Raw genomic sequence first — 22,668 nt, 5'->3', positions numbered from 1 at the left:
GGCTTATTTTGACTGGGCTTATCCTCCTTCTAATGCAAGATGTTACAAAATGTTTGCTCCGTCTCCCCAACACATACATCCTAGTCTAGTGTGTACCATACCAAAACAGTACACAAAGCAAATCTTTGGAGATCTTGTTGATCGTGAACAATCAGGGGAGTTAACCTTAGGCATTATTCCACCACACCAACTCCTAAATCAGGTCTTACTAATAGTTATTCTCTATACAGATAGCAAGTGTGTATAAATTGTTTATAGGACATATGTAGGTCAAGAACAAAGTAATATTCATTTCAACAAATATATCTTCTTTTATTTTACATGTTTTGGTTTGGTTGTCTCCCTTTAAAGAAGGGTTAACTCTATAGATATGACATAAAATGCAAACAGGTATTTTCTTAAAACCTTCCTTTAGATGACATTGAAAAAATCATATTTGTTGACAACGGTTTTGTGCGTTATGTTATTGTTACAACTGCTATTCATAATTGTATACTGTAACTAGTTTTTAACTAAAGAAATTAAGTAGATCCCTCCTAAAATTGTACTGTCACTATTACGGAATGTATTGTACCATATAAGCAGATCTTTTTTTCTAAAAGTCTAGTATTAGTGGAATATTTTTTTGTTACAGATTGAGCAGGAGCTTGTACAACATTATGAGTGAAGAGAATGTGATAAACAGTCTATATTTGTCAAGCTTTTATGAAAAGGACAAAAGGACAGGTAAAAAAATATGAAAGAAAAAATGTTTTAAGTTGGTAAAGATTTTATACACAACATTCATTAAATCTTAAGGAACAACTTTCTTGTTTAAAAACTACATGTACACAACATATTACAGCTCCCTACATAAAACATCAAGTATGAATATCATTATAATGTCAAATCGTCAAATGTCAGAAAAAAAACACAGTTGACAACAAATATTCTAAGCAATAAACCCACTTTGTAACTTATGAATTTTACAATGTTTACACTTTGAATGTACATACAACAAATAATGGACTAAAATCGGTATCAAAGAAGAATATTTTATGAAGAATCTTGCTCCTTCTCCCTGAATCCACATGTCCACTACAAGAAATATGATGCTGTGCTTCTCACCCAAACGAAAAATAGTGTGAAAATTTTGTTGCAATAACTTAAGCTTTTAGAAATTTCAAAGAAGTTTAAGTGATTTTCAAATAGCAATTAGTGCAGAAGATTTTCCCAAGTTTTCATGCAAAAAAATGAATTCTCAGAAAAAAAATGAACCTTGAAGTCCCAAATAGTCATGCTCTCATATAGCCATGCACAATATTCAAATTGGTAAAAGAATTCTTTGTGCATTTTACATACCAAACACTTCCCCGCCTCAAAACGGAAAATTCAACAAATTAAAAAACTCAACCACAGAGACTTTGTAGAAATTGTCTAAAGCACATTTAAATTGAGTTAGGTTACGTAAAGTAGCCAAGGACAGCTCCCAATGGAATAAGCACATGTTTTGAAAAGATTCCTTTCCAATAAACAAAGTGTTTCTGTGGCAATTCTAATTTTGAGTAATTATCTAATTTAATCGTTTTTGTAAAGTTCTCAACAATTACGCTAATTTCTTTTCTAAATTTAGAATTCCAATTAAGTTCCGTGCTCCCAAACTAAGCCATTATTTTCGGAGAGAGTGATAAATTATTAGTGGTTAAGGGGTATCATTTTGATGGTATCTGCTGATGAAATAAATAGAAAATTGCTCCTGATGCAAAAGCTTGTTATCAAAAACCTTAAAGGAACACAGCAGGAGGTTCAACTGTAGCAAATTCTTGACATTTATATTTCACCAGAATATCTTGTTTCCATAAGCGATACCAGCACCCCTAAATATCTGTAATCCAGTGATCTGCTCACTGACATGGACAGATCCAGTCATGTTGATAGGGGTGAAAGGTCTTAGACCTTCATAATTCATATATTAACATGATCAAATAAAAGAGCATTTGAATTAATTCAAAAAGCCCATGGTCCCGTCCCAACTGAGCTGCAGTAATGACAGTCTTTAAAATTTAATAATAATTAAAATATTTATGTCAAAATTTGACAGTTCTTAAATTTCATACTACATGTACATATATAAGCAAATCAGATTACAGATTCCTTATTAAACTAATTGTCAAGCTAGGTATTTAGTCAAACGTATCCACACCAAATTCCATAAAAATCTGACAATTACTTGGGACAGATATCATCTGGAAATTTTCATCCGGATTATGTTGATGTCATATGATAATTGACCTACAGTAACTTAGACCTACAGTAGCTTAACTCATTCACCCCTGATGACACATTTGAACTCTTCCAAGTCAAAGGTTGGAATAGTTCATTATGAAACTTCAGGGGTTAATAACTTAATACAGGCCACTTTTGGGGGCATTTTCACACTAAAATTATTTCGAACAAACTATAAGTGAAGAGTTGAAGTTGTGAAACAAACAAGAACATGACCACATTCTGTGTTTGCATGTGTCTGAATAAAACATTTGCACGATATTTGAATTCATGAATGACTCACGAAATAAGACTGATTAATTATCAGTTTTTCCTTCTAAATCGGATATTTTCAAATTGCCTTGGTGTATAAGGTTGTTGGTTACTTCAATTGATTTTAACTTGAAAGAAAAATACGTTGTTTTAACCCAAATTTAGCATCCAATTGTGCTAGTTTTCTTAACCTTTGGGCCTCGACCCCAGTACCAAACCACGTTCTGAGAGAGAAACACCAAATTTCCTTAAACAGAGTTGAACAACAGTCCAATATGGTAGTCTGTGTAGGAAAATGATTACCCCATTCTTACATATTAGCATCATTCCAACTCATCCACACACAAAGCGTACATTAATACCTGAGGACAAGAAGTTCAAACTGACACAAAGTAAATTCATATCAAACCAAAGATGTAAGATTAAAATTTTAGAATGCTGAAGAGAAAAACATCCAACTTTAGCTTGATAAGACAGAGAAAAAATGAAAATGAGAGATTTTCCAGCCCACATTTAAAATGAATGACAAAAACCCACAATTAAAACCACAAAAAAATCTGAAGGAATTAAAATCACAGATGAACTATTTCAAGTTTTAATAAGTGTTATATATCAATGTGATACGTCTTTACAAGGAATAAAAGTTTGAAATAGGAGACATCTTTTGTTTCTTTAACGAACAAAAAAAATCTCATTTTGTTTTGTTTTTTTCAATTTAAAGAATGAATCAGAAGACTTTACAGTTGAATCCCTGTTGGTGAGTGACGATCAGTATTCATTAACAAAACAAGAGTAAATTGAGATAACCCGACTCACTTGTATCCCGCCTGGTTGTTCTCAGACACGTAGGCAATGTAAGGATTCTCGAAGAACTGCGGTGAGCGATAACCAACCAGGACTTGGACAATCTCAAAATCCGACTTCTGGGTGGCATCAAGGGCAGACATGTCACGAGCAGAGACAACAAGCTCGTAAACACGCCCCCTCTCAAACTGACCATTTCCACTGACCGTCGTAATGATGCGCCCAACGTTTGTCCCATTGACGTTGACATTCTGAATAGCAAACTTCCTCTCACCAGCTGTGGAAATATCATCACATGTGTCAGTACCAGTAAAACCTTTCTATTCCATGTTTAATACAAGTTACTAAATACAAACTTTATTCATTTTATAACAATTATGAAACAAGATATTTCAACTTATATTAATCATTCTTGTTGGCCCGGATGTTAGCGCGCAGGGCGTCTTATTGCCGGAGGAAACAGGAGTACCTGGAGAAAACCTGCATGGTCAGGCAGGTGACCCCATACCATTTCATGTCCAATCAGGGAATTGTGTGCTATCCAATGCACCACCCGACCTGTTCTTTCTTAATTTGGAATGATATTTTTCTGAATGATTAACAAATGTAGGTGGCATTTCGTCCAAAACTGGTACCAGGTAAGTACAGCATACAGGTCTTAGGTCCCTGTATTTCTTGCGATTTTTCAATTTCATGTTTATTTTGAAATCTTGCTCAGGCAATTATCTTGTGTAACGAGAACATTTTAGGTATGGTAGGTAGGTACTTTTAAGACATTTTTAGATTTTTCCTGGCAGTTTGTCCTTCATGACAAAGTTTAACAGTTGGCAATTAAGCATTCTAGTCCTGGCTTGAGATTAAGCTAATCTTGTTACATTTTGTGCTGGAGAAAGCTTCTGATACTACCAAAAGGAAATAACAGACTAATTTTCTCCCAATCTTGTAAAAAGACATTACCACAATCATCAGATAGCATTTATTCCTAAACGTCAACTGATTATTAGAAATGTGGAATCGTAGAGCAGTTTTTGAGATCCAGCTGCTGACTCTACAGTCCACACTTTTGAGTGTGATCAATGAATACACGCGTAAAACAACTGCACTTGACTACAAGCACCACAGGATCTCCCCTCTATCAAATCTAAACTGAACATCATAAGCACATTAGTTCCTACAGCAAGCAAGCTTCTTCAATCTTAATAATCTTGTTTAGATTATATCCAGGTCTATTTTAGACAAGCTTCTTAAATTTTTAAGATCATAACTTGCTTACTTCCATTTCTACATCAAACAGGCTTTTTTAATCTTAAATATCATTACAACATTGCCTTATCATTTCTTGATCCATCAAAACAGTTATATTAATAACAACACAAAAGAAGTAACATGAAAATCTTGGAGATTTACCGATATTTGAAGTTATATATAATTAATCTTTGAATATCAATAGTGATAGATTGCCGTCACTAAACTTTAGGTAAAGCAATGCATTGCAGAGCATTACTAGCCCTTTCCCAACCCAATTAAGAGATTTTAGGAAGGAAGCTTTCATAAAAGGTTAAGTGTAAACTCAAGTTATTGTACAGAACCCCGATATCTCTATTTATAGTAACCATGACCTTTGAACTTTTGAAGTGAATACAATTCCTTTCCTAAGAAAGCACTTCAGACAAGGATTCACAAAGACAAGTTAAGCTCCCATTCATAATTCATTCATAATATAATTCATATTCAACGTTCATAATATTCTAAACAAAAATCCTATGATTTCAGAAACATATACATGCATTTGAAGTCAAAATATTTCCCTTAAATACAAGACAATCATTTTAAACAAGAAATGAAATGGGGGTTGATCAATGTTCAAAACCTACCTGATTCCAAAATGTATTTGATATCCGAGCCTATATCTGGGTCATATGCAAGCAGTTCGTAGACCATCTCTCCCACGCTTGGATTGGTCGACACTGTTGCCAGGAAGGGGCGTGGTTGATTAACGAATGTTGGACGTTCATCGTTGGTGTCTGTCACTTTCAGAGTGATTGTGAGTTCTGTTAGATCTGTAAGGAACCAAAAAAAAAGAACATCTTTGAATCATATGTTCAATGAATGCCTTCTAATTTACTGGCATGCCTCATGATTTATACATGTACATGCCAAATTGTGTATTTAGAGCTTTGCATCTTCATGACAGTTCACCAATTTCTATCGATGGTGAACCCAATCGTAGATTGCAAATGACAAATGCAGTTTAAAATTACTTTTAAAACCTTTTTTATCAACAAATATTGATGTATCATAGTCATGAAATCACTCTGTAAAACAAATTAATTGGCTCCTAGCTAGCACATCCTTTACGTTTGGGGGACTTGTAGAATATTTGTCATTTCTCCTGAATTCTTGAATTAAAGATGACATGAATAACAATTGAATTACACTTTGTTTCAATCTTTCACACATATTTCATCTTTCTTTTAGCTCCGATAATCTTTTTAACAGACATTTTTTTCTGCTCTACCACTGTTTCGTGATTTAACAAATTGATGTTTTGGTTGTAAGAACTTTTATAACTGTGAAGTAGATCTACAGTACAGTCACCAAGGCTTTATCTCAAGTCATATCTGTAATTAACAGGTAGAGATGTAGTCAAAGGACAATACTTTCATTTATTTATTATTAAAGAACTTTGTTATTACATGGTCTGACCACAAAAATCTCATGAATACATGCAGCGACAGAACTTTTACTATGGCAGCTAGTACACCAATCATGAATCAGAGGAAATGTTTTAATCATTTTGCAGTCTATTTTAATCCAGAGTTGTATCACTCTGACTCTCTACCATGACAGTGATGGAAATCCACGTTCCCCATACTTTCATTAAGGCCGAACCACACGGTAAATCAATCAATCAGAAACGAAATTCAATACCACATGGTAAGTTTTTTTAATTAGAGACTGCCACACTTTTCCTTATACACCTGTGAATCAGGTCAGGGAAACATCAAGCTAGATCTATACCCACCCCTACACACCTGTAAACTGGGTTAGGAGGAACACATCAACACCTCAAGTGTCAAACAACAACCTATAACCCTCTCCTCTCAGGAGGAGGTAAAGAAAACCAGATATTGATCAGGACCTTGCCTGTCTAGTGGGAAAAAGAATCCAATTTTAAATCTTGTTAAAGTTTAATGTGAGGAAGATGGCGATGGAATCCGACTTTCTACTTCATTGATTTGATACTGATCCAGCAGTAATGGCTGCCATACTGAAGCACCATTGCCAACGTTAACTGAAGCATTATTTTCCTGATGCATTATTGAGAGATTCCACCGGATCAGCACCAGTCTTCCGCTTCCCAAACAGTCGTGAGGAGGAGATATTACATAGAAATATAGTGTCTGTGTGTGTGTGTATATTTATCAATTCACGATATTGTTTTAATGTCATAAAATCATATAACATACCGGTATTTAATCTAATAAACGTGCTTGGCATGTATGTACACCAGAGCCCAGTGCAATACAGCCAACGCTATACGCAGGAAAAGGGGCCAGATTTGTGAGACAGATGGGGCCCTTACTCTCTATAAAATGGAACCTGAAACTGTCCCCTAAAATACTGGCTGGATAATTATAATGGAACAATCAAGACAAAAATGGTGACTGATAACATGGTTAGTGTATCATCAACAGCAAGTGGCATTGTTATTATGAATTTGTTTTTGGAAAACATGGCACATTAAGATTTTTATCATAGATCAAGTGAGGTAATTAATAGTTAAACACATATAAGTTCACCTTTATTTATTATTTCTATTGTTTTCTTTTCTTATTTTCGAAGTGAAGTGCAGTTATTAGAATCAATACGGTAACACTATTTAAGTTGGGGGGTTTTAAGCAGAAATGATCATGCGACTTCGTTAACCTTGGACCATTTTTATGACCTTACCATCCTTTATCTCCAATGTTATTGATTTTTCCACAAGGTGTCTGACACAATTTACCACCGACTCAACTGAACCAGTTAAAATGACATGATTACTCTTTTAAACAGGTCAATCACCAGATGGCATGATGGGAGTTTTTAAGAGTACATTGAATTATTTAAAACTCTGGCACAGCCATCATCAGTATATGCCTTTGTTAAAACCAATTAGAGATGGAAAACTTGAAAACATAATCACCTGTCAAAGTCCTATTATTACCTAAAGGATTTTTGTGTTGGATGCTTTGATTAACATTTTTACAAATTAGGGGACAGCTGCCTCCCTATTGTACTTGTCAGCCTGTATGGTGTTTTGTATGGATATGGAGTGCTATATATAGCATATGTACTAATGTGCTATTACGTGTTTGCTCTCTAATAAACCTGTAATGATTTAAAAGCAAGCTGTACTGCCTGTTTCAAATCAATATAACCTCATCCCGTAGTTTGAAATAATACAGAATCCAATCTTTCTTATTAAGAACTGATCATCAGTTGCAGCGTCTCTTCAATTGATCAAAGTCCTTTCTCATTGTCCTAAGGCAGTGTGGATGCTATAATGTCACTTCTGAAGTAAACCATTGCTCCATTATATATATAGCAGTAGTCGATTATTTGACATGGACAAGCCACAGATTCCCATCCGACGGTCCATATGCAGAAAACCTCATCATACTACCGCCTTTTGTTCAGATACATTTTGGCAGTATAAAGGGGTTTGGTAATAAATTGAGAGAAAAGTATAAAGGAATTCTTAAGACAGCCAGAAAAAGGGACATTAAAATATGTTGGCAGTAAACAAGGTGGTAAATGAAATGAGTGGCATTCTATTGAGGTCTTACAGTTATATAGACATACATAGCTATTACATATTAATGGGTTGTTGGGGTGGGGATCTGTGCCACACCCCTGTGGCCTACTCTTAGTGCAGACTACAGGCTGTGTCATTCACATGTAAAGGAAACACAGGACCTACAGCTCTGGGGTTGAGTTGTACAATGTACGTGCACAGCCTACAAAAACTCTAAAGCAGCTGGACATCACTGAAAACACTATGTTCTCATGCAAGAATTGTACCCCTTCTGTCTGGAGGCCGGGGACCAAAGGCCATGTCCTCATCACCATTGGATGGCAATTGATTTGCCTTCAACTACTGACATTTTGAACAACTACTAAAGGTATGAAGGATGCACAATATCGTTTGAAGCCACACAATGTTGACATGACATTTTAAAATTGAAGTGGCATATAACACTACACATATCACGATTTTATCTGTTCAAATCTTGTTATAATACTACAAATTTAGTCAGATTAAATCAGACGGAGCTCTAAATGCCAGCCAGTAAATTAAACTACACAGATTTGGACAGATTATACTTCCCATCACCATGTACACTGGCCAGGAGTTTTATAACACTAGCTTTTCCAAACACATCCTTCCAGCCTCTCTCAATATTGCACAATTAAAGCCACATTGTATTTAGGTCATAAACTTGCTGCACTGTCTGCTCATAGCAACTGAATCAAAAATCTCTTTCCTCTCCTGAAAGAGAGGGGATATATACAATGTGAGGAACAGACTTCATTTTTAACAAACTCCAGTAACAGTGGTGTCTGACATGCAAAGAAGCGATCGTTTCTGATGAATTTTCTTGGAAATGGAAGGATAAATCAAAGCTTTGTTATGCAATTGTTCCACAGCACTGTCAACTCTGTAACGACCAATTTCCCACCAATTTCCCACCAATCCTCCCCGATTCAACCACTTCATATTTTTTGACATATTAATGTTTAATGGTCTTTGTTGCCTGCGTACGATTCGATCTGCAAGCCTCCTGTTTACATAGAAGTAACACTCATTTACAGGCCATGCAATAACAATCAATCTTAACCCATATGCATGCAACCTTTATTATTTTTATGAATCTGTTATTCTTCAGCATCAGAATTACTCAGACCGGCCGTAACCTCACATTGTGAATCTCAGCAGAAATTATTATTTATTGATTTAGTTTAAATGTTCCAAACATTTTATTAACCTAGCTAAATATTTCAAACATATAATACTGACCCAGTTAAATGTTTCAAACATTTTATTGACTTAGCTAGATGTTTCAAATAGTTTGTTTATAAATTGATTTCTGATAGAATGATAGATGATAATAAAATGAGATTAAAAGAAGCTTCAACCAATTAGCTGATCTGAACAGTATAATTTTTGTGACCCTATAGCTATCAAATCAGGTTAATCCTCTCTTTATATGATGTTTCTAGATCTAATTAAAAGTTAATCAAGTGTCTGGGTCACCTGTCTGCATGCCCATCTGTTTCTGTCACAGGCCCCTAATTCTTCAAAAATGGAAATTGAGTTTTTATTTGAGGGAATAAACTAGTAACCGTTTTTTCAGTAATGGGTAAATTTTGTAAATTTTACCAGAGGATCTTCTATTCATGAAATTTAAAGTCTTGAATGCAATTAAGATTAGATTGCATTAATCTGGTACACAGAACTAAGCTCAAATTCTGTAATAGTTAGGAAAGAATGTATTCTTTCCTAACTATCATTCATAGGGAATTTGAGAGACATACTATTTGGGTCAATACAAATGGGAGGGGTATATATAGCCGTTCAGCACTGCAGATTTTTTTTTTTAAGATGGCCAACAGTGTATCTCAAAATTAAAGTTGCATAACAAATTGTTTCTGTACTGGTGGCCACACAGCTTTAAATGTATATAGGCTACCAGACAACTTGACCTCATTTCTACTATATATATTAAGCATTAAAATCTTTTTCTTAGTTTTCAGCTTTCATCAATTAAAAACATGTTTTTTCTTTGTTACAAGTGTTCACATACAGATTCTTCAGGCAAAAATACCAACAAGGGGAACCTAAAAAATGAAGTAAATGTCTTCAAATCAGGAGAATTTACGTCATTCAGAGTCTGATTTTGTTAACTCCTTTATGCAAAATGTTTCCAAGCTCTATAATTCAATTATATAAGCTGCCATATTTTGTTAGACCAAAGATTTTGGATCAAGCTAAAAAACATTTTACGAAGTTGTGAAATTTTAAGGTAAAATATTTAGGGAAAAGTACCCATAAATGACTCTAGAAGTGGCATACATTAAGATACTTCAGATAAAATTGTACTGACTTATTTTTCAGCATGTACTTGGTAATGATAAGCCCAACCAAATATTTTGCAGTTTAGTATAAATTCCAACAAATATTATTTTTCATTGTCCTGTAATAAGCCCATCCTCGTACTATGAGTAAAGATGTGTGTTGGCCCCATCGGCCATCATCATCCCCGCAGAGAGATTTATTTGGGATATTTACATAAAAGAACCTACAATATTTGTGTTTGATTATAGTCAAGTTTATTGGTACTTGATATTAAAGTTCAAATGATTTTTATTTTGACAAAAAAATGACTGTAAACTGAAAGGCAAAGGAAACAAATATAAGACTTTCAAAATTGAAGGGCAAAATATTTACACAACATTTACTGATGTACACACAATGGCAGTAACAGATTAACGTATTCAGTATCAGGGAAACCATTGAGATTTTTTTCTATACACATCAGTCTTAACCCTTTCACCCCCAAGTAACTTTAGTAGACTCTCCCATGTATTGATATGGATGAGTCTATTATGGTCTACAGTGGTGAAAGGGTTTAAGTGTAACAGATGACTCCACTTGACAGCAAGTCCAAAACATCTCATCCAACGGGGGAAAATCAGGAACTCTTTTATTCAAATCTTACGGAAAAAACAAAATACAGAAACAGATGTTCTTTTACTTGGGGATACTCTCTGGATACAATGTGTATGTGTACAAAAAACAAATTCCTTTGATTAAGTTATCCAGATAATTCAATCATCCTTGTTATAGTGCAAATTATTCTGACATTATTAAATGGCTAGGATAATCTATAGAGCTTCACCTAAAATTAAAATTGAATATTATGCATGACAATAGCAGAATTTACGATGTATTTAGCAATGCTTTTGCCAAGCTTAATGGGATAATATATACCTGTTAGTCTTCTTTTTTCACTGAAGTGAACAAGAAGCCCCAGAAGTCATAATAAGGAGCCACTGTAAAGTTCAGAGTACATGAGAACTGTTGTAAATTCCATCATTGTATGCCACTACGGAGCTCATGTGGGGCAGAATACAGGGTAATATGTCAAGAGTCCTCAAATAAGCCACTACGGAGCTCATGTGGGGCAGAATACAGGGTAATATGTCAAGAGTCCTCAAATAAGCCACTACGGAGCTCATGTGGGGCAGAATACAGGGTAATATGTCAAGAGTCCTCAAATAAGCCACTACGGAGCTCATGTGGGGCAGAATACAGGGTAATATGTCAAGAGTCCTCAAATAAGCCACTACGGAGCTCATGTGGGGCAGAATACAGGGTAATATGTCAAGAGTCCTCAAATAAGCCACTACGGAGCTCATGTGGGGCAGAATACAGGGTAATATGTCAAGAGTCCTCAAATAAGCCACTACGGAGCTCATGTGGGGCAGAATACAGGGTAATATGTCAAGAGTCCTCAAATAAGCCACTACGGAGCTCATGTGGGGCAGAATACAAAGTAATATGTCAAGAGTCCTCAAATAAGCCACTACGGAGCTCATGTGGGGCAGAATACAGGGTAATATGTCAAGAATCCTCAAATAAGCCACTACGGAGCTCATGTGGGGCAGAATACAGAGTAATATGTCCAGAGTCCTCAAATAAGCCACTACGGAGCTCATGTGGGGCAGAATACAGGGTAATATGTCAAGAGTCCTCAAATAAGCCACTACGGAGCTCATGTGGGGCAGAATACAGAGTAATATGTCAAGAATCCTCAAATAAGCCACTACGGAGCTCATGTGGGGCAGAATACAGAGTAATATGTCCAGAGTCCTCAAATAAGCCACTACGGAGCTCATGTGGGGCAGAATACAGGGTAATATGTCCAGAGTCCTCAAGGTTATCTAGAAGCACTGCAACACAAATATAAATATATACATGTATTCTAGTTATCTATATAGTATATTGCATATAGTCTATAAATAAATGTATGTGTGTGTTCATTGTTGCACTAATTTACTCAATACGAACATTTCCACACAGCAAAAATGTCCACTTTTACAGATCTAGATAACATGACCCTGATCCAGGCCTAACAGGACTCAATCATCACAGCACCTTCGCCATAATGAAGGCTATTTTTTTCAAGGGTGACAAAGGCTGATTTTTACGTAAATTCAATTCACATCATCAAAGTATATAAATGACTTTCCGTATTTTCAATAAATCTTCTGTCGATAGATCAGTAGTTAGCATCATATCAGCTGAATCTTTCTGATCTAGATCATCTCAAACTTCCATATATTTGATCGATCATCTCAAACTTCCAATTTTTTTTTATTGAAATTTTGTAATCAGTATTACACTTGAACATCCTCTTTAATCATCAAGCTTGATAGAACCTCTAAAATCTTGATTTTTTTATAATCACAGACAATAACTAATTGGAATCTCACAAGAACATTGAGGTATTAACCACAGAAGCATCCCGAAAAGGATAAATCAATTTAAACCAAAGTGATAATAGAAGAAAAGAAAAAAGTATGCACTGGGGCCTTTCGACTTGCACGGATCAATATCCCAACCAATTACTCTAAAAATACCTGAACCCTCACCGTCATTGGCAACCATGAGGTCAAAAGGTCATGTTATTGCTAAAGCTAGCCATAAAACAGGAGGAAACTGTAATAACAATAATATTCAGTTTCTGCCTCCCCTACGTACAATAATTAATGCACTCAGGGGTTTATAGATCTGTCCCTGATGCACTAACATTACCGAGCCTACCTTGGTACTCCTTTTTTTCAAGTATCAATTTTTTTTTCATGGGAAGGAATACCAACTAACGCTTTCCAAAAGAATTCTGTTACTTTCTGTCCATCAGAAAATACTGAACTTCAAACTATAATATACTTTTATGCTGTTTGTCTTTGAATATAACTATCCTTGCAGTTTATATTCAATATTGTAAGGAATACACATGTATATATAAAGCACAAGTCAAATATACAAAATTCACGCAACTACTTCCCCCTTTTTGACATGAAAATGACCTCATTATTCTCCTTTTGCAGATAAAGAAGAATGTTCACACACACAATTAAACGTTGGTGAGATTGTTAAAACGTTGGTGAGATTGTTAGAGTTGAGGATCGCAAACAAGACCGGTGATTGATGACCTTGTCTGTGTAGACAGGTGTCCAGTCATCAACAGTGGTCACTAGTACTGGTCAGTCTTATAGACTGTATACATATGGTCATGGACACATATACCTATTCATGTACCGTCTATAGCTATCAGCTCTCACCATGAAATACACAATCTTCAAAATGTTTAAGTGTTTTCAACTTAGAAAATATTGTAACAGAATAATTGCATCAATTTAAAAAGAAATATACATGTATCCTTGCTAGTAAAATTTCAACCATCAGTTGCCATTATTTATCTACAGTAGCAATGCATGACACTTTTCTGGGGGGGTTTCTCAAATGATTTTTTTGGAAGTGGGTGGAAGAATAATGTAATTCTGTAAATAGATGCTTATTCTCGCTAGGACAAAATGCTAATAATCATTTGGAGTGTATGTACTACACAATGCGATTGCCTGACACCAAGGTCTATATATACGTAGCTACTCGTAGTTGTATTCAAACTAGTTCTTTTGTCCACAAAGTTCTTTTCAAATAAATTTCTAATCTACATATTTTATACAGGAAACCACAATGAGAAAAGCTGTTACTTCATAAGTAGAAATATACCTTTTGTTTTATTTAACATAGCCCTACACAGAAATATGTCTATTGTCATAGGTAAGAAGTCTTATCAGAATGTTTTTCTGAAACACTATGCAGCAAGACTTAAGTTCAAACATGACTTCAAAAAGATATTCTTTCATATGCAAGAAAAATGCTCATTTTTTTAAAAAAAATCTCTCGGCAAAAAAACATAACACTTCTTGGTTTCTGGTCAATATCTTGTAATAATGAGTCAACGGCAATGTGTTATCTCCCCTTAGTTCCTGATATACCCTTATCTGTAACACCTGTAAACCCTTGCCAGCAACTGAATCAAACAGGCTGTGGTGACCTCTGGTGTCACCTCTCAATTTCACAGACAATTGGCCAGGAATGTGATGGCCCATCCCCTAAACATTTCACCAGGAACATCTGTGTGTGGTCAGACTCCGAAATACATGTACTCTCTAATAGAGTGCTCAAGATGACTAAGTTCCTGTCATAGAGAATCTAAAACAAAAAGCCCATAAGACCTGAATCGTTCCCTTGATTAAAGTTTGCCTCCTGTCTTCCTATTTCATACTGTCATATATCTACAATGTGTATCAAACAAATGAAATTCACAAGATGAGAATGTGTGATGACCAATTTAAACAAAACATTTTTCTTCTAACATCAAAAATGCAGAAACATTTAAAAACTTGATTTTCATTTGTGTGTTATGATCTTAAAGAACTAAAATGTAATCGGCTCTACATTTTGATCACAGCTCTCCAGTGTGTAAATATTTTACAAAAGGTATGTTTCTATCAATAACTTTGTAGCCATAATATGCCCAGACATGTCAAAGGAGACACTATGGAAAGATTGTAGGGAACAAACAAGAAAATATCTCAAGTAAATGTGTTGCAATAAATACAGTATCAAATTAAATTTAGTCTATTTAATATCCTCAAGGCAGAAAAAGGAGAACAATGAAGAAACAAACCATCTTTTTCCAGCAGGTCAATCTTTTTCTATTTCAGGTTACGTGTTTGTCATCGAAGCCATCTTACTGATGTGTTTGTCATCGAAGCCATCTTACTGATAAATGGCCTGACCCACAGACATATAATTGTCAAGACCATCTTTACTAGCTGATTTAAAATTAAACATTCCGAGTCGGAACAGACCAGTTTCCGAGTCGGAATAGACCAGTTCCATGAACTTGTTATAAACAAAAGTCTATTTCATATCTATGTTATGGCTTTTTTTCTTGAATCTTATCTTCACCCAAATATATAGATTACTTGAACAAAGGAAGTAAAACCTTCTTCCAGATAAAAATGCCAGATTCGATGAATGTGAAAATAAAACTCCCCTTGAGAACTGCTGAGAATGTTTATAGTACCCCCAGACAGTCTATTACAGACTGATAACAGCCAATTACCGGGGTACAAATGACTGGTGCTAACAACTGGGAAAACATTGCATAAACACCTGTCCATTGTGAGATTCCTCATATTGATAGTGTACGGTAAATACCAAAGTAATCTGATGGACATAATACAAGGATATAGAAATCCCTCAGAACGAAAGTGCACTACATATATATAAGCTCAAGGTTTAATCAGAAGATGTCACACTGCTCTCTTCCTTCCATATATGCAGTATTTTGACAATTTTCCACCTCGTTTAGTAATTACTATTTTTTGCTTTAAGTCCTATTACACTGGGAAATAGCTTTGTGGGAACCTTCCTCTCGTAGGAATCTCCCCCATTTTCAAGAATATTGACCCAATTATGGTTTTATTTCCCCTTTCCCTGTGAGACTCTCCTGTTTCTGTGAAATTAACAGTTATGGTCATCTAATTAAGGACATGCCAGAATTTGGTGGTTGAGGAGAGAACCTGAAGAAAAACCACCGACCTGCTGTCAGTAATAATTAATAATAATTTGAGGTTTTTATATACCGCTTTATCACAACCTAGTTTGTAGGTCGTCTCAAAGCGGTTCACAAATTGTTATCCTTGGTTATAGGGCCTTTGCAACCAGCCAATATCTTTCTCAACACCCTGGGGAGCATACAGCTATAGCATTCAACAATTCTAGCACTGCCCAACCACGTACTCATTTACAGCTGAGTAGACTGGAACAAGCAGAGTAAAGTATCTTGCTCAAAGATACAAGACATTGCTGTGCTGTGACTCGAACCTGTAACCCTTCAGTCACGAGCCCGGCATCCTAACACTAGACTACTGTGCCTCCGTACCTGGAGACTGATCCATGTAGGCCTCTAATTACCTAAACCATGACTCAGTGGTGGGGGCTAGTGAACTTAGACAGTCAGATGCCGTAACCACTTGCCAATTACATTAAATGATACAATCACCGTAATTTCTTTTCTAATTCAACAATTAATTATTTGTATTTTGGTGAATGTGTGCCCAGGGTTATATCATTATCTCATTAGGTCATTAGGTCATTATGAACCTGAAAAGTTGCCTCGACTTATCTCATTCCCGACAAGTAACCCGTCCTCAAATGACCCTGGCCGTTGTGAGGATATTAAACCCCAAACAAATACATTTTGATAAGTAGATATAACTAGGACAAGCTAGATAATGAAAACGTGAGACAGAAGTCACTGATTAAAGTTAGCATGATTTTGGAACATTTACTACATCCAGAATCCATACAGCAATGATTATCTATTTCCATTGTTGCAAATGTTCCACATCATAGTCAACAGTGACACCAGATCACAGTCAACAATGACACGAGATAATGTTTGCTAACAAGGGATGAAATGATCACTGGTTCTGGGTAGCCAATTAACGCTGGCCATATTAGTACTGGTTTCCCTTTGTGGGCCTTTGTGGGGCCTTTGTGCCTATCTTTTAAATCCCCAACAATGACATGGACTGCATTATCTCTTATTAACCTAATAGAGGGTCAATATGAAAACTCTTAGCTATCAAAGCAAGCAGCATTAAACCAGCATATATACATCCTGTATTTCAGCATTTATTTCATATATATATCTGCTGTAACGTTTCCTCACTTTTAGCCCCAGTATTAGTTTTTGTTTTTAATAATATGATATCACGCAGTACGTACGACGAAACAAAATACTCTGCAACATCTAGGTGACATGGTGTATTGTGTCATCACATTTTACATCAAAATTTACTTCGTTGGCAAAGTTGATTGTATTTCGCCTGAAAAATTGTTTTTTCCTCCCATATTTGTAGTGGAGCTGGACTGGATCGGACACCAGTGGCCAGATATATACCTCAGTTGGTTAGAGTACTGTCCTTCTAGAATGTCGAGGTCCTACAGGTTCACATCTCCGTCTCATTAACCCTCCCCCTTTACATATTGAAATCCAACATGAAAATTGGTAATGTTTTATCTTCATTCTTGTGCCTCCAATCCAAAATATAAGCTACCAGCCAAATCTTCTAGATTATGTTTGAGAATGAACTCTCTGTACTGGATATAACTCGTATCTCAGAGAAAATAGAGGGTCTAGACCTACAACAAGTGACAATTGTTTAGCCTATGTTTACATAGCTCCAGCTACTTAATTTCAGAAATTTTAAAAGAAAGCAAGTTTTAACCAAATATCTGCTGCATCCAGGGAAGGGCATCCAGGGAAGGGGTTACAGTGCAACTCTGCGCCAGTTAGTGAAGAAAATGATGGCCTGTCGAGATTAATGGTTCCAGGATTTGACAGTTCCATAATGGGAATTTTCACATTGCCATTTTACGAACTGACATGACATCTAAATATAGATTAATGTACTCTGTGAACTCTGAAAGACCCTGTGGAGGTGCATGCTGCTAATTATAAGAAAACATGAGAAGACATGGATAAGGTACCTTTAAGTTCCAGGCACCATCCCTCTTCATTATAAGGGTTGTGTTTGGTGGAAGTTAATTAATCGTATTCCAATAGATTGACACAAATGAACCAGGTCGCTTAAATCCCCTGCAGAGATAATAATAGAGCGAAGTTTTATTCTTCTCTGGGCTGTTTTCTCCAGAAGATGTAATACTTCCATGCATGCTATGTAGTTTTTTGAAATTCGAATTTTATACATGTTTTACACGAATGGAGTCAAATTGCACGAAATTGCTAGCTTTGACATTTTTTATATTGGCAGGGTTCAAATTCCAACTAATAGTTAAACTAAAACATTCACGGATAGCGAAGTTTTACGATGGATGGACATTTTACATGCAATGATGATATGCAGTTGTTTTGAAAGAGTTCAATCTGAAATCAAATTCTGGAAAAGTTTTCTGATCAATCTGATAACTTGTATGATTCATAACATCAGGAAAATTTAAGCCACATTCACTACAACAATGAAAAGACCTGAAAATGTTTCAAAAAATCTTATATATTCTATTTGGGGCCAAATTACGCCCCAATCATCAACAGAAATTTAGCTGTTTTTCTTCCAAAAATCTCGCTAAATTTGATTCTAGCATCAAGGCAATCTCATATCATCATGTCCTTATAAATTCTAAGTTAAGGAGATCTGCATATACCACTGCCAGAAGCTGTCAATACACATTGAAACTGGCTTTTCTGGCATGACTACAACTGCAATAAATCATTTCTGAAAAGAAAACCATACCTTATGGGACTTTAATGAAACAACAAAAGAGATGAAGTCTGATTGTTATACTGTCGCTCTTACCGACAGAGCTACATTGGTTCAACAGAAGTGTCCTGTGACGCCTGTGCTACAGTGATATCCAAAACCAAATTATGGGGAGGTTAAAGTTCAAGTATATAGGAAAAGACACTGCAATGGGACAGGTATCCTTAAAACAAGAATTACTTTAGAAAACCCTACATTCATTAAATGAAATGGACAGAACTGGCCTTCAATGCTTTATTGGAAGGTTGTCGTAATTAAAATATTCCCTACAAAATTAATGCTATATGTCCATATAGTACATGTAGCTAGCTCTCTCAAAGCTGAAGTCATATAATCATTATACCATAGTGTTTGCTTGTCCTATGAAAGTCACATGACCTACACCTGATTATTAGAGGAGTGATGGAGGTGCTCTGTTTTCCTGTAATATCACATTATCTCTTGTAGATTAAGGGTCATGCTCGGAGTTCCTAATATCATATTATCTGTTGTAGAAGGCTCATCTGTCTCATTAATGGGGAAATGACATTAGGGTCCATCTGGGGCTAAAAGGGACATTAGTGCCCTGCAGAGAGTAATATTTGGTCTAATGCTTTAGTGAAACCCTTTATGGCAGAAAAGGGATTTGAGGGTTCCTTCTGCAATCTCATTAATGACAGGAGAACTTTAAGGTGTTCAAAGCAAGCCATAGGAATTCTGGAATTTCTCAATTTCTAATTGATACATGGACACCACAAACATATTTAAGTTTGACTTGTTGTTTACATATAAAAGATAGTCAAAACATTTAATTTCAAAATAAGCCTTTCAAATTGATATGCCCTATGTTGATGGAGATGCTGACAAAGTTAATGGACCATGAAAGGTACAATGTAGGCCACATCCAGCATTTGATGTATGGGTTGAGATGTACTTCCTAAGATGCATCTATGGTCCAAGTTTGGTTTGTCTAGCACTTATACTCTCAGTGAAGCTAACTTAAACGTAAAAAATTAACATTGCCGCCACCGGAAAAGCCACACCGGTACCTTAGTCTCAACTTCCGCTCAGAGAGTGAATATTTAACTGATTTTTAAATTATTCTTTACCACCAGGAAAACAACAGGTACAAATCACTAAGGAAATTTGTTTTCATTCAGAAGTGCATCACTGATCAAACATTAATAAATTCAAGTTTTCCCTAAAGTGGTTAAGTTGTTCACCTTTCTACAGTTGAAGGTGTGCCAACAAAGTCCCAGGTCATATTGTCAAATAAGAATATAATAATACTATGCTCAATTGTCAACATAGGAGAAAATTTCGTTTTTTATTCTTGCTGAAACACAGTGAAAATAGTTTCCCATGAAAAAGTCATTTGTTTATCCAAGTATATCCACCCTACAGCAAATATGGTCACCTTTTATTCCGGCCCGAAACACATATATATGTAGTGAAAAAAGTTTCCCATGAAAAATCAATTTGTCTTTTGAAGTGTCCTATCCTAGAGCCATGGTCAATTTCAATTCTGGTCAGAAACATATATACATGTACTGAAAAAAGTTCCCCATGAAATATTCATTTGTCTTGTTGAAGTATATATCACTGTAGAGCCAGTGTGTAAAATCAGACATTTAATCTGTTGAACAATACACACTATACCAACACTCCATTACTCCACCAAGTGGTCCCTATCTTGTGTCAGGATGTTTCCACTGGTCACTTAGGTAGGTTATCACACAGATGACCGACACAACTGGCTTGTATACCCAGTTTAATCCTGAACCATGTCAACATTTGATCGACTTGGTGTAAATATTGACTCTGTCTTCACCGATTAATGAATCCTTTCTAGTGCCCTCGTCCAAACAGGGTAACAGATCTACACATCACAAAGGCTGGTAATTAAAGGTGCTCTTCTGTGTTTTCATAAAGTTGATGGATCTTGTAAAAATATTTATCTTTTTAGTTCTCACTGTGAATAAGACTCTGGTGAATCAAACAGTAATGTTAGTAAACACTGACCAAAGCCAGAAGTTTTCTCACACAAAACTTTAAACATTGAAAATGGCAGAAGTCAAACATTGCTTGTATTAACTTTCATTACATTGCATTCATTCTTTGTTATATGTTGTCCTGTGTAATTCTGTGTATTTATTTGTAAAGGTAATTATATATAATCTAGTATATAAATACATAATTCTAAATGGCTTAATGCTGAAAAAATTGTCTGACGTTCGCCTGTAATAGTAATGATGAAGGCATATATATATATCAGTGGGTATTTTTCCGTAAATTTTGGGATGGGGCCGTTTTGTCTCATTTTGGAAAGTTTAAGTATACCAATTGGGAAGGAAATTTTCAGGAGTAAACGGCAAATTTTGGGAATAGACATAAATATAAATATGAAATAGTATCAATGTGGAATGGGTCCTATTATTGACCCCAAAAAGTCCCAAGAAATATTGCATATTGAACAGGTGCACTTATTTTGATACTGAATGTGATAACATAATGTACTGTCAATTTGCGTATATATACAATAAACTATGCTGTGTACCAGCAATAAGGTACAATGGAAATAGGTAAACAAACTACACGACGAATTACTAGTGCCTTTGCCTGTTTGTTGGGTCTTCAGGCAGTTTATATAACACCCCATAAATGGGTTGATGCTCTAGCAACTCTAGATTGTTGATATATCTTAATATACTTTGTATGTAATGCATGTATATATATATATATATATATATATATATTATATAAAGAAAAATTCTTAACGAGTCTTTAGTACCAAAAATATGTCTGATATGCAATGACACGAACACGAAAATACAACGTGAATTACAAAGAGTAAGAAGTAACAAAAACATTTTTGTCAAAAAAATACAAACTGACACATATCTCAACAATTCGTGTCAAAACACTTCCTAACATTACCCTGGCACACGAAATATAACTTAACATGTGAAACTGATACATAATACCAAAGTATCGATTTCTAAAATAAAATACAAAATAGACTACATGAGAAACAAAGCAGTCTGACACTTCATGCCCTAGTATATCTATTTCGTCTGTTTACGATTGACCAATCTTAAACAACATTAATGGGAAGTCTGTACAATTGACAAGAGTTTAAACGGCCTGTCAAGACCGATATCAATTTCCATGTTTGTAAACAGAGGTACAGATGGCAATTATTTTTGCATCATCATAAAATGTGACAGGTTTAAAGTCGAGGCTAGGTCTCCCGAGTATAAACAATTACCATCACAACCAAAACTGTCAAACTTTCTAATTCTCAATGTCTGGTCAAACATGAAAGTGTCAGCTTCATTGCACTGGAATGAGTAAAACAATGCACGATGTATCAGAGAATGTGCATTCATTTATATTCAAGTGTTTTACAAGGACTTAATGTTAAATATGAAGTATAATGTATATATTCAAGTGTATTCAAGTAATTAACGTTATATATAAAGTAATGAACTTCTAATTATTCAGCAAAAGTTACTGTCTCAATTAAACCTGTTTATAGTGACAGGCTTTGAACAACTTTTTTCTGGCTGAAATATAGATACAGATTACCAATACATCGGCTAGGTTTCAGTTAATACCATGCCCAGATTACCAAGGCTTCAGATTAAACCGATTTTCAGAATGCCAAGGCTTCAGTTTAAACAGATTTTCAACATATAAAATTTAAGGCTTCAGTTCAAATAGGTTTAAAGAATATCAAGGCTACAGTTTCAACAAATAAACAGATTTTCAGAATACCAAGGCCTCAGTTCAAAACAGATATCTAGATTACCCAGAATTCATTTTTAAAAGATTTCTTGATGATTCAGTCTTCAAAAATAGAATTCTAGATTACTGTGGATTCATTTTAAA

General features: G+C 35.2%; 1 protein-coding gene across 2 annotated transcripts in view; it reads right to left on the bottom strand.

Annotated features, from left to right (window-relative positions):
• LOC110466869 (putative neural-cadherin 2) overlaps positions 1–22,668 on the bottom strand; it is a 91,287-nt gene that overhangs the window by 40,142 nt on the left and 28,477 nt on the right. Inside the window, exons 2-4 of one of the 2 annotated variants that reach the window (XM_021523671.1) lie at positions 5,196–5,381; positions 3,334–3,598; positions 1,342–1,356 (exon numbers count right to left, since the gene is read on the bottom strand). In XM_021523671.1, coding sequence (XP_021379346.1) covers positions 1,342–1,356; positions 3,334–3,598; positions 5,196–5,381 — 466 coding nt within the window. The remainder of the gene's footprint in view (positions 1–1,341; positions 1,357–3,333; positions 3,599–5,195; positions 5,382–22,668) is intronic. The other variant, XM_021523672.1, reaches the window with a different exon arrangement.

The sequence above is a fragment of the Mizuhopecten yessoensis genome, unplaced genomic scaffold, assembly GCF_002113885.1.
Source record: "Mizuhopecten yessoensis strain PY_sf001 unplaced genomic scaffold, ASM211388v2 scaffold11145, whole genome shotgun sequence".
Lineage (NCBI taxonomy): Eukaryota > Metazoa > Mollusca > Bivalvia > Pectinida > Pectinidae > Mizuhopecten > Mizuhopecten yessoensis.
Note: the sequence above shows the minus strand (reverse complement) of the source record. Positions and strands in the feature narration are given on the sequence as shown.